Source organism: Ranitomeya imitator, chromosome 1 (genome assembly GCF_032444005.1).
Source record: "Ranitomeya imitator isolate aRanImi1 chromosome 1, aRanImi1.pri, whole genome shotgun sequence".
In the NCBI taxonomy this organism is placed as follows: domain Eukaryota; kingdom Metazoa; phylum Chordata; class Amphibia; order Anura; family Dendrobatidae; genus Ranitomeya; species Ranitomeya imitator.
Genome location: NC_091282.1, coordinates 617,552,098 through 617,566,016, shown reverse-complemented (window position 1 = coordinate 617,566,016; position 13,919 = coordinate 617,552,098). Strand labels below are relative to the sequence as shown.

The 13,919-nt window shown below is 46.3% G+C and overlaps 1 protein-coding gene across 40 annotated transcripts in view; it reads right to left on the bottom strand.

Annotated features, from left to right (window-relative positions):
* The window catches only part of GPHN (gephyrin), a 490,719-nt gene that overhangs the window by 203,664 nt on the left and 273,136 nt on the right, over positions 1 to 13,919 (bottom strand). For 24 of the 40 annotated variants that reach the window (XM_069726492.1, XM_069726580.1, XM_069726522.1 and 21 more), the window contains exon 8: positions 1,402 to 1,497. The exons of the other annotated variants lie outside the window; for them this stretch is intronic. In XM_069726492.1, the coding sequence (XP_069582593.1) occupies positions 1,402 to 1,497 (96 nt within the window). The remainder of the gene's footprint in view (positions 1 to 1,401; positions 1,498 to 13,919) is intronic. 40 annotated transcript variants of the gene reach the window in all.

Genomic DNA, 13,919 nt, shown 5'->3' with positions numbered 1-13,919 from the left:
CTACATCTATTCACTCATCTGTATCAACCACATAACCCATGCTCTCCATCCTACCAATTATCTAAGATTAAAGATCACCCCCTCCTCCCCCATACACTTTAAGCCAGCTGTGGTGGTCCAGATTTGTCTCCCGACTCCTCCATACACCTCTCTTCAGCCTACTTCTCAGAAAATAAAAGGATCGGCAGTCCAAAATTGGACATGTCAGAAAACCTTATGTCCAGAGACCTGCACAACAGTCGGGAAGCCACATAAACATCCCTCCAATATCAGCCGATGTTACTCTAATGTGTACAGGGGGCTCTACAAACGCCACAATCCAAAACTCACCATCTTGCCTTTAAGAATTCTCTTGTGCTACGCAAGCTTTCTGGAATGCGCTACCCAAGGCAATCAGAGTTGGAAGTATGCACTAGATACAGATATTATGAAGGAAAGTCTATTGCATTCTTTAGTCGTGTCTTTTATCTGCATACAACCCCTCACTTCTGCAATATTCTCTTGCTCGTGGTCCCAGTACCCCTCACATTCCATGTACTTAATGGCATTTCACATCTGTTGGGGCATGTGACTGGTGACTAGCTCATGTGTCTGCAGAAGTGTAATGTGCTGAGGAATATGTTGACACTATATAATTTAAGAATATTATTATAACATGATATGCCCCCCAAGTCACAGCGTCACTATTTTCCAGAACTTGTGCTGGGTGCTGCAGCTCCTTTCAAGTGATCCCAAACAGCACCCCTAAGGTTGTAATCTCAACAGTTAAAATAATAGTCATGTAAATCCAGCTTTACAGTGACATCTAAGGTTCAGATCACTGGGGTGACATGTGGGACTATTATTTTAACTGTAACATCGACTGATATTGGAGGGATGTGTATGTGGCTTCCCGACTGTTCTGCAGGTCTATGGACAGAAGGTTTTCTGACATGTCCAATTTTGGACTGCCGATCATTTTATGTGCACCATTCTACATAAAATGCTATATAACATAATACAGCTTAAAGGGGTATTCCAACGTCTAACATTTATAGCATACCATAAATACATAGCAGATGCAGGAGCCAAGAATGTGGCCCTGAGGCGCCATTGTCAGTGGTGGTAGGAGTTCTTTATTATTTGTAGGGGAATTCCAACCACCTCTTTATTTACTGTGGGGTGTGTCACAGCCCCATACTCAAGGTTAATGGGACCTATATCTATTGAATATTTTTGGCATATCCACATGAAGATGAAGTGAATAGCCAAGTTTAGTATGTGAGGGGAGACTAGGGGGCCCCAAAAGAAGACCAAGGCTAGCAAGACCGTAACGGTTGGGGGCCTTGTTGACGCTTTTGCACTGGGGCCCGGAATACCCCTTTAACAACACAATAGGTACATGTAGAGATAGAGTCTTACCATTTCTGATGCATTGATGGAAGAATGGTGGGAACAACTGTGTTCTGGGATCTTGTGAACTTTAGAGTGGCGGGAGGGTCTGATGGATGGATGAGTCTGATGAACAACACACAATGAATATGGTACGTGATCACAGAAAGGACAGAGCAACACAGGCAGAAAACTACATCAGAGACACAAAGCTTTCCAAAACCCAATATTCAAAGGCTAGCTTCTCATTTCTGGGCCATCAAAAAAGTTAGAAAAAGCAGGGCAGTGCTATTTACTCGGATACATTGCCAGACACCATGATAAAAGTCTGACATGCCCCATTAAAGTCATGGAGTCCGCCCGGCGCCGTTGAGGTCTGTTTTGAAAACATTATAAAACTCCATTTGCACACAGCCTAAGAGTGTGTTCAAACTGAGTCTTTTTGTTGAGCTATTGGAGCAAAAACTCTTCAAAATCCTCCTCAAAACTCAAAAACATGGAGTTTCTGCACCAAAACCTAAGCAAAAATACTCAGTGTCAACCCTTGGGCTACGTGTACCTTCAGTTTTGGGAGCAGAAATGTAGTGGAAACTCTCCAAATTTCAAAATTTCTCAAAAACATGAAGTTTCTAAGTTTCTGCTCAGTTGCTGCTCCAGAAACTCAGAAGAAAAAATGCTGTGTGCACATAGCCTTATAAATATGTTGACATAGAATTTTTAGAGGAGTCATTTGGTTTGGATCCTCTCCAAAGTCCTCCTAAAAAAAAACCTAAATTGCTATGGAAATTCCACTTTGCTCTTCCTATGAGAAGTTTTTTGAGATTTTATTTACTGAAGAGGTCTTGAAAAATACGAAATTGAAAGGAAAAAAAAAAGTCACTTCTTTGAAACAGGTCCTGAAGGAAACCTCTCTAAATGAGGCACTGTCCACTCAAAAGGCTGCAAAGAATGCTTCAGAAGTCTCAAAGTGCCTCAGGGTGAACATAGCCTTAAGGTACCGTCACACTTAGCGACGCTGCAGCGATACCGACAACGATCCGGTAACCAGGGTAAACATCGGGTAACTAAGCGCAGGGCCGCTTAGTTAAAAAAAAATACATACTTACCTACCGCTGTCTGTCCTCCAGCGCTGTGCTCTGCACTCCTCCTGTACTGTCTGTGAGCACAGCGGCCGGAAAGCAGAGCGGTGACGTCACCGCTCTGCTTTCCGGCTGACCGACGCTTTAGGATGGTAACCAGGGTAAACATCGGGTTACTAAGCGCGGCCCTGCGCTTAGTTACCCGATGTTTACCCTGGTAACCAGTGAAGACATCGCTGAATCGGTGTCACACACGCCGATTCAGCGATGTCTGCGGGGAGTCCAGCGACCAAATAAAGTTCTGGACTTTCTTCCCCGACCAGCGACAGCACAGCAGGGGCCTGATCGCTGCTGCCTGTCACACTGGACGATATCGCTAGCGAGGACGCTGCAACGTCACGGATCGTCTAGTGTGACGGTACCTTTAAAGGGAATGTGTAACCTAGCTTTTGTTTTACTACTAAGACCAGATACATATGTATTTTTCTATAATCTGCTTTTGTTTCCTCATGGCAGATTATTTAAATTCTATTTTCTGCATGTGATTACAGGAGCAGCCAACTTCATTTCTCTGTTAACAGTACGGCATTTAGAGATGTTCTCACAGTTACAAACATTAAAGGGCTGGAAGAGGCTTAAAGGGGATCTGTCACTTAGCATAAATATGTTATTTTTTAATCTGGTTTAAATGCCGCCGCTCTCCTGAATTCGGGATAGTTTTTCTTTTGTTCTTGCTCCTCTCCGTTCTTGAGATATGGCCTCTCCTTCCCTACATGTAAATCTTGCTATCTAGTGGCAGTCTTCTTGATGACCACGCCGAGTTGGCTAAAAAGACCACACCAGATTCAGGAGAACAGTGGCAATTACACCAAGTAAAAAAAAATATATACATATATACGGTATATATGTATATTGTAAGGATTTCACTCACTCAGCTGCGACGGCTGACACTCAGGAGACGTGTTCCTTTAAAGTTCACTGGGTTTATTGCTTCATAAACCATGTGGCAAATAACAGAAAGCAAAATGGGCCTTTGGTTCAGGCAAAGAAAAGCAAGTGTCCAGTTCATCCGGCTCAGTCCTGAAGCCGTAACACACTCAGGAGGGTTTCACCTCCACACATATCTGCTGTGTAAAGGATTAGCCAGTCTTATAAAGAGCTAACCCCACCCAGTAACCCATCACATGATTAGCCATGTGGTCTGACATTACCACAGGTCCTGAAACACATATACAAGATTATGTGCAAGAAAGGAATACTCCGGGCTACATTACAGCAACCAGGCACTTATGTGGCACATACCTCCCATCGACTACAAACCCTTTAGCCATGCTACATACCTCACCCCTCTGCCTAAAGCCGTGGGGATTGGCACTTTCCCCCACTAAACAAGGGATTCTCGATAGGGCATCCGCATTACCGTGCAGCTTTCCGGCCCTATGTTCCACATGGAAACTGAAGTCCTGCAGGGCTAAGAACCAACGGGTGACTCTAGCATTTCTTCCTTTCGTTTCTCTCATCCACCTAAGCGGGGCATGGTCAGATACCAGTCTAAATTTACGTCCCAGCAGATAGTACCGCAATGTGTCCACTGCCAATTTTATGGCCAAGCACTCCTTCTCAACGACTGACTAGTTCTTTTCAGATGAGGACAGCTTCCTACTCAGATAGAGAACAGGATGCTCCTCCCCATGTAGTTCTTGGGAAAGGACTGCTCCCACCCCAACATCTGAGGCATCTGTCTGAAGAATAAACTCTTTCTTGAAGTTTGGGGCCATCAGAACGGGTTGCTTACACAAAGCGTTTTTCATTTCTTGGAAGGCTGACTCTGTTTCTTCGGACCACTTAACCATTACTGATTTTGTCCCTTTTAGCAGGTCAGTCAGAGGCGCAGCCATCGTGGCGAAGTTTGGGATGAACCTCCTGTAATATCCCACGATTCCCAGGAAGGCTTTAACTTGTTTCTTGGAAACTGGTTTTGGCCATGTTTGGATTGCCTCCACTTTATTGATTTGGGGTTTTATTTCTCCATGACCCACTATGTATCCAAGGTACTTAGCTTCTTCTTTACCCAAGGCGCACTTCTTCGGGTTTATAGTAAATCCGGCCTCTCTTATAGCATCCAACACCGCTTGGACTTTCTCCAGATGACTCTCCCAGTCCGGGCTAAAGATGACGATATCATCTAGGTACGCAGCAGCGTAGGCCTTATGGGGTGCAAGGACTCTATCCATAGCCCTCTGGAAGGTCGCCGGAGCTCCCTGTAGGCCAAACGGCATCCGGGCATATTGGAAGCATCCATCAGGTGTCGAAAAGGCCGTCTTCTCCTTGGCTTCCTGTGCCATGGGGATCTGCCAATACCCCTTTGTCAAATCCAAGGTGGATATATATCTGGCGTGCCCAAGCCTTTCGATGAGCTCATCAATACGGGGCATGGGATAAGCGTCGAACTTGGAGACTTCATTCAACTTCCGATAGTCGTTGCAAAACCTCCACTCTCCATCAGGTTTTGGGACCAGGACAATTGGGCTCGACCAACCGCTCTTGGATTCCTCAATGACCCCAAGCCTCAACATACGCTCCACTTCCTTGGAGATAACTTCTCGACGAGCCTCAGGAATACGATAAGGTTTCACATTCACCCGCACATGTGGCTCTGTTAGGACCTCGTGCTCTATGACCTTCGTGTATCCTGGCAATTCTGAAAACAGGTCCCTGTTTTTCTGGAGTAACTCCCTGCACTGCTGTTTCTGGGTCTTTGATAGCGTCTCTGCTATAGTAACCGCTCCAACCTCACCTTCTGGGTTGCTTAACAATGATGGAGTTGCTGTCAGCTCTCTATCTTGCCATGGCTTGATGAGGTTGACATGGTAAACTTGGAATGGTTTCCGTCTTCCTGGTTGGTGAATTTTATAATTTACCTCACCAAGTTTCTCGACAACCTCATATGGCCCTTGCCATTTGGCCAAGAACTTGCTTTCCACCGTTGGAACTAACACAAGAACTCGGTCTCCCGGATTGAACTGCCTCACTCTTGCAGACCGGTTGTAGACCCTGGCTTGAGCTTCTTGTGCTTGGAGAAGGTGTTCTTTCACGATAGGCATCACCTTTGCAATCCTCTGCTGCATCAGGGCCACATGCTCAATGACGCTTCTGTGGGGTGTGACTTCGGCCTCCCAGGTTTCCTTGGCTATATCCAGGAGTCCTCGTGGATGTCGGCCATATAGAAGCTCAAACGGTGAGAACCCTGTGGAGGCCTGTGGAACTTCACGAATGGAAAACATCAGATAGGGTAAGAGACAATCCCAGTCTCTACCGTCTTTCTCTATAGCTTTTCTCAGCATGCTCTTTAGTGTCTTGTTAAACCTCTCAACAAGGCCATCTGACTGGGGATGGTACACCGAGGTCCTCAACTGGGAGATCTTCAGGGCTTTGCATAACTCCCTCATCACCTTGCTCATGAAAGATGTACCCTGGTCAGTCAGGATCTCCTTTGGCAGACCTGTCCGGGAAAAGACATGGACCAACTCGCGGGCTATGCTTTTTGAGGAAGAATTTCTCAAGGGAATTGCCTCAGGATAGCGTGTGGCATAGTCCAGGATGACTAATATATACTGATGGCCCCGAGCTGATTTAACTAAGGGACCGACCAAGTCCATGGCAATTCTCTCGAACGGTACCTCAATAATGGGCAGTGGCACAAGGGGGTTCCGGAAATGAGGAGTAGGAGCAGTTAGCTGACATGTAGGGCAGGACCTGCAATAGTTCACTATTTCCCGGTGACACCCAGGCCAATAGAACCTCTGCACAACCCGTTCCTGCGTTTTTTCCACCCCCAGGTGTCCACCCAAGATGTGTGAATGGGCCATGTCCAACACTTTCCGTCTATACGGACCCGGCACTATCAACTGCTCTACCAACTCCTCCCGTATTTTCGTGACACGGTACAACAACTCCCCCCTCAACAGAAAATGGGGAAATCTTGTGTCTGCCCCCGGCTCCGGTACCACCCCGTCAATAACTGTGACATTATTAAAGGCTTCCCTCAGAGTGGGGTCCCTATGTTGGGCAGTCCCAAAATTTTCACCGGTAACTTCTAACTCCAGAATGTCAGATGTAGGGGATACTTCCTCCTCATCCCCAACCAGAACACAAAAAGGAAAACTGTCTGCCTCTGGGTGTGGCGATACCCTTCCAGGGTTCACTGGTTCCCTGCCAGGGAGCTCAGAACCATTTCCCCACAAATCCCAAAACAAACAGAAATCCCGGCCAATAATTATAGGGTGCAACAAGTCCTGAACCACGCCGACTATGTGGGACTCAGTGCCACATGCCGTTTCAATGTCCACCCTGGCCATAGGGTAGTCCTTTGCATCACCATGTATGCACCGCACTCCGACCTTCTTTCCTGGGAGCAGGTGGAGAGGAAAAGTGGCCCTCACCAGGGTCACTAGGCTCCCCGAGTCTAACAGTGCCGTTACTGCTCGACCGTTCACCTTTACGGGACACGCTTGAGGTCCCTCGTTGGATGGAGAGTTCACACTACAGGCTGGATACGCATAGTATGAACAACGGCGTCCCATGCTGCAGTCCATCTGCTCAGTGGTTTGGGAACAACGGGCAGCTATATGTCCTGGCTTGTGGCACCTCCAACAAATAATATCACCCGTGGGGACCTTGGGCACCACCTCCCCCGCCCTTTGTGACCTTGGACGCACCACCCCTTTTTGGGACTCAGCTGCCTTCTGGGACCCCCAGTACGGCATGGGCTGCCTCCCGAAGGAGCCTTCCAACCCTTGGTATCTCTCAACCAGTCCGATCAGCTCGTCGGCATTCTGGGGATCACCCTGGGCAACCCAAGACTGTATAGGCCTCGGGAGGGAATGGACAAACCGATCCATCATCACCCGTTCTACCATCTGTGCAGGCGCAGAGGATTCTGGCTGCAGCCATTTCTGGACCAGGTGCAACAGATCAAACATTTGGGAACGAGGTGGTTTGTCCCGGTGATAGCCCCAGGAGTGAACTCGCTGTGCCCTGACAGTCAGTGTCACCCCCAAACGTGCGAGAATCTCGGCTTTCAATTTGTGATACTCTTTGGCATCCTGCAAGGTCAAATCATAGTACGCCTTCTGGGGTTCTCCCGTCAGGTATGGCGCAAGTACCTCTGCCCACTGCTCTGGCGGAAGTTTTTCCCTCTCAGCGACCCTCTCAAACACCGTCAGGAAGGCCTCAACATCATCCCCGGGAGTCATTTTCTGCAATGCGCGTCTTACCGTCTTCCGGACGTGGGTGTCATCAGCCAAACCTGGGGTTGGGGCGCTCGCCTTGCCCTGGATGGCGGTTGCCAGAAGCTGCATCTGCTGCTGATGCTCCTGCTGGCTCTGCTGCATCTGCTGCCGTTGCTCCTGCTGACTCTGCCGTTGCTCCTGCTGACTCTGCCGTTGCTCCTGCTGGCTCTGTTGTATCTGCTGCATCAACAGCCTGTTGGTCTCTTGCTGCCTTTGCTCCTGCTGGCTCTGCCTTTTCTCCTGCTGTGACTGCATCTGGACCAAGTGTTTCAGCAGTTCCTCCATTTTCTCCGGCAATGCTTGCTGGCTTGCAACAGCCTTGACCCAGGACATTCAAAAATAAACTCACGTCTCCGCTGGGAACGCTGCTCGCACGTCTACCACCAATTGTAAGGATTTCACTCACTCAGCTGCGACGGCTGACACTCAGGAGACGTGTTCCTTTAAAGTTCACTGGGTTTATTGCTTCATAAACCATGTGGCAAATAACAGAAAGCAAAATGGGCCTTTGGTTCAGGCAAAGAAAAGCAAGTGTCCAGTTCATCCGGCTCAGTCCTGAAGCCGTAACACACTCAGGAGGGTTTCACCTCCACACATATCTGCTGTGTAAAGGATTAGCCAGTCTTATAAAGAGCTAACCCCACCCAGTAACCCATCACATGATTAGCCATGTGGTCTGACATTACCACAGGTCCTGAAACACATATACAAGATTATGTGCAAGAAAGGAATACTCCGGGCTACATTACAGCAACCAGGCACTTATGTGGCACATACCTCCCATCGACTACAAACCCTTTAGCCATGCTACAATATATACAACTTCTATACAACTTCTATAAAAGTCACAATTCTGGGCATTTGTTTAATTTATAGATTTTTTTAAACTTTTTTTCTTTTTTTTTTATTCCTCTTAGGCTTACAATATTTATAGCATTGTATTAAATAGCAACAAAAATCACCGTGGGTTCTCAACTTCAACCACAGGCTCCAACGGAGCACAGTGATTGCAGGCACAGAGGTCTTCAGGAAATGACACACTGCCTTCACAGCTATTCGGCACCTCGCGATGCATCACGAGGTGGGCGATCAATACGACGAGCCCCCTTGGACTGCACATAGTAACTGATGCTGTCATAGATTAATAGTGACAACTAAGTGGTTAACATCAGCAATTAAGTAGTTAACAGCTCAGCTCCACTCATTGCTGTTAAGAGGCAGGTGCCGGCAGAATAACATAGCCAGTGTCTGTCTGAATGATGCAGGCTTAGCTCCTAATCTCGCATCGAAATCAGGGAGCCAAAATTGGGCATACCAGTACGTCCGGTGTTAGGGGTTAAACAGGACCAGTCGCCTGGTCAAAAGTGACCAGTGTTTGCTCTTATTTTGTGCTCGCTGCTTGCTTCTTTTTTTTTTTTTTTTTAAAGTTCACCATTCCGTTCCAGAGACATGGGCTTTTTAAACCTGCTATTTAGCAAGCACATGTTGGTTGCAGTTCCTCGGGGGCGTGTCTCTAGCTTGATCTGCATTATTATACTGCTAGCCACTCCCACTGTAAAAAAAGACCACATTGTAAATTTTCCATATCATATATACTCGGGGAGAAGAAGGAATAAAGTAATAGCAAATGTTGGCCACTTCTGACCTGGCAAAAAGTCCTCTTTAAATAATTTGTCAAATAAATAAGCCTGGCCACTCGACCCCCATGGATTACATTTTTATCCCAGGTCTGAGGATGTTATTTTTTCCAGTTACTCTTTCCAGTTGCTTCATTTTGAAAAAGCGGAAAAGATCAATGGAATTGGCATCCTCTGCAGAGCCGCGCAGAGCCACACAGCGCCCCATTGATTTGTTTAGATCTCCCCTGGTTTCCATTTGTTTATATTTATACCTCCTTTATAATAAGGGTCCATCTGCACTATCTAGAACACTTGCTATCATAGCTGTCGGTTACGAGAGGATATTATATGATTCTAATTCTGCTCCTTAAAATGCAAAAAAAAAATGGATTGGACATACGAGCAGGAAAATGCTGAAAATCCCCCCATGCTGCTACAGAGGTCTCACAGCAACATATCTGAACGTGCTCAGCAGTGCCACCTGGTTGTCACATCTATCACTGATATGACTGCAGTGTTCTATGCTGTTTTCCTTCATTTTTTCTTAGGATTTCCTCCTCATCTTATCTGTGAGCATTTTCCATGATTTCATTCATGGACAGCAGCCATGTTATACATTACCGAAACAAGGGCCATGTCATGCATCACCTAGACACAGGAGGCCACATCATACATCACCTAGAGACAAGAGGCCATATCATAAATCACCAGAGGAGGCTATATCATACGTCACCTAGAGACAGGAGGTCACGTCATACATCACCTAGAGACAGGAGGCCATGTCATACATCATCTAGAGACAGAAGGCCATGTCATACATCACCTAGAGACAGGAGGCCATGTCATACATCACCTAGAGACAGAAGGCCATGTCATACATCACCTAGAGACAGAAGGCCATGTCATACATCACCTAGAGACAGGAGGCCATGTCATACATCACCTAGAGACAGAAGGCCATGTTATACATCACCTAGAGACAGGAGGCCACGTCATATATCAACCAGAGGAGACCACATCATACATCACCTAGAGACAAGAGGCCATGTCATACATCACCTAGAGACAGGAGGCCATGCCATACATCACCTAGAGATAGAAGGCCACGTCATACGTCATCAAGAGGAGGCCACATCATACATCACCTAGAGACAGGAGGCCACGTCATACATCATCAAGAGGAGGCCACATCATACATCACCTAGAGACAGGAGGCCACGTCATAAATCACCGAGCCAGGAAGTCCCGTTTTACATCACCTAGCGACAGAAGGCCACGTCGTACAACACCTAGAGAAAGGAGGTCACGTCATACATCACCTAGAGGCAGGAGGTCACATCATACATCAACAAGACAGGAGGTCATGTCATACATCGCGACAGGCGGTCACATCATACATCAATGAGACAGGTGGCCACGTTATACATCATCTAATGACAGGAAGCCACGTTATAAATCACCAAGAGACAGAAGGCCACGTCATACATGATCTAGAGAAAGGAAGTCACGTCATATACTGTATCAACTAGAGACATGAGGTCACGTCATATATCACCTAGAGAAAGATGTCCATGTTATACATTGCCTAGAGACGTAAGGCCATGCTATACATCACCTAGAGACAGACAGTCACGTTATACATCACCTAGAGACAGGTGTCCATGTTCTACGTCACCGAGATATTCGGCCACTTTATACATCACAGACACATGGCAACGTTATATGTCACCTAAAGACACACGGCCACATTACACATTACATAGAGACCGGATGCCACAATACACATCACCTAGAGATAGACGACCATATTATACACTCCAAAGGCACAAGAGGCATCATGATACACCAAGAGACAGGAGGCCATGCTACAGTATATATTACCTAGGCCGCCATGTTATACATCATCTAGAGGAAGACAGCCATGTTATACATCATGTAGAGACAGAAGGACATGTCATACATCACCTAGAGACAGAAGGCCATGTCATACATCACCTAGAGACAGGAGGCCACATCATACATCACCTAGAGACAGTCGGCAACGTTATACATCATCTAGAGACAAGAGGCCACGTCATAAATCACTAAGACAGGAGGTCCCGTTATACATCACCTAGAGACAGAAGGCCACGTTGTACAACCCCTAGAGAAAGGAGGTCACATCATACATCACCTAGAGGAAGGAGGTCACGTTATACATCACCTAGAGACAGGAGGTCACATCATACATCAATGAGACAGGCGGTCACATCATACATCAACGAGACAGGCGGCCACGTTATACATCATCAAATGACAGAAAGCCACATTATACATCACCAAGAGAAAGGAGGCCACGTCATACAGCATTTAGGCTATGTTCACACTTTGCGGATTTTGCTGCGGATCCGCAGCGGATTTGACCGCTGCGGATCCGCGGCAGTTTCCCATGAGTTTACATTACAATGTAAACCTATGGGAAACAAAAAACGCTGTGCACATGCTGCAGAAAAATCCGCGCGGAAACGCTGCGGATTACATTCCGCAGCATGTCACTTCTTTTCTGCGGATTTTCACCTGCTCCAATAGGAAACTGCAGATGAAAATTTGCAGAAGAAACCGCAGTAAAAACCGCGATAAATCCGCAGTAAAAACCGCGGAGTGTGAACATAGCCTAAGAGAAAGGAAGTTTTCACTGCGGATTTTGGAATTCTGCTGCGGAAAAATCCGCAGTGGAATCCGCAAAGTGTGAACATAGCCTAAGAGAAAGGAAGTCACGTCATATATCAACTAGAGACAGGAGGTCACGTCAAATATCAACTAGAGACAGGAGGTCACGTCATTTATCACCTAATGAAAGATGTCCACGTTATACATTGCTTAGAGACATAAGGCCATGCAATACATCACCTAGAGACAGATGGTCACGTTATACATCACCTAGAGACACCCAGCTATGTTATACATCACCTACAGACAGGTGTCCATGTTCTACGTCACCGAGATATTTGGCCATTTTATACATCACCTAGAGACACATGGCAACATTATATATCACCTAGAGACACACGGCCACATTACACATCACAGAGACAGGATGCCACATTACACATCACCTAGAGATAGACGACCATATTATACACTCTAAAGGCACAAGAGGCATCATGATACACCAAGAGACAGGAGGCCATGCTATATATTACCTAGGACGCCATGTTATACATCATCTAGAGGAAGGCTGCCATGTTATACATCATCTAGAGGAAGGCAGCCATGTTATACATTAACTAGAAACAGGCGGCCATGTCATACATCATCTAGAGGCAGGCGGCCATGTTATATACCACCTAGAAACAGGAAGCCATGCTATACAACACCCGAGACAAGCGGCCATATCAAGCAACACCAAAAGACAGGTGGCCATATTATACACCACCTAGAGACAGGTGGCCATACTATAAATCACCTAGACACAGGCAACCATGTTATACATCACCTAGAGACAACCGGCCATGTTATACATCACCTAGAGACAGGCAGGCATGTTATATATCATCTAGAGGAAGGTTGCCATGTTATATATCTAGAGACAACCGGCCATGTTATACATCAGCCAGAAAACGGCGGCCATGTCATACATCACCTAGAGACAGGAGGCCACATCATACATAACCTAGAGATACATGGTCATGTTATACAATACCTAGAGACAGGAAACCACGCTATACAACACCTAGAGACAAGCGGCCATGTCAAGCAACACCAAAATACAGGTGGCCATATTATATACTACCCAGAGACACAGGCAGCCACATTATATACCACCTAGAGACAGGTGGCCATACTATAAATCACCTAGACACAGGCAACCATGTTATACATCACCTAGAGACAAGTGGTCATGTTATACATCACCTAGAGACAGGCGGCCATGTTATATATCATCTAGAGGAAGGCTGTCATGTTATAGATCATCTAGAGGCAGGCGGCCATGTTATACATCAGCCAGAAACAGGCACCATGTCATACATCACCTAGAGACAGGGGGCCACATCATACATCACCTAGAGACACACGTCATGTTATACAATACCTAGAGAAAGAGGGCCATGTTAAACATCACGTAAAGACACGTAATGTTATACATTACCTAAAAACACACAGCCACATTATACATCACACAGAGACACATGGCCATGTTATACATCACCTAGAGACAGGATGTCACTTAATACATCATCTAGAGATAGACGACCATGTTATATACCACCTAGAAACAAGAGGCATCATTATACACCACCAAAAGACAGGAGGCCATGCTATATATTATCTAGATACAGGAAGCCATGTTATACAAGTTTATGTTGATATATAGCGGAGAGATAGGAGGTCATGTTATACATCAACTAGAGCCAGGCGGCTATGCTATAGATCACCTTGAGACAGACGGCCATGTTATACATCATCTAGAGACAGGCGGCCATGTTATACATCACCTAGAAACAGGAGGCGACGCTATACAACACCTAGAGGCAAGTGGCCATGTCATACAACACCTAGAGACAGGTGGACACACTATA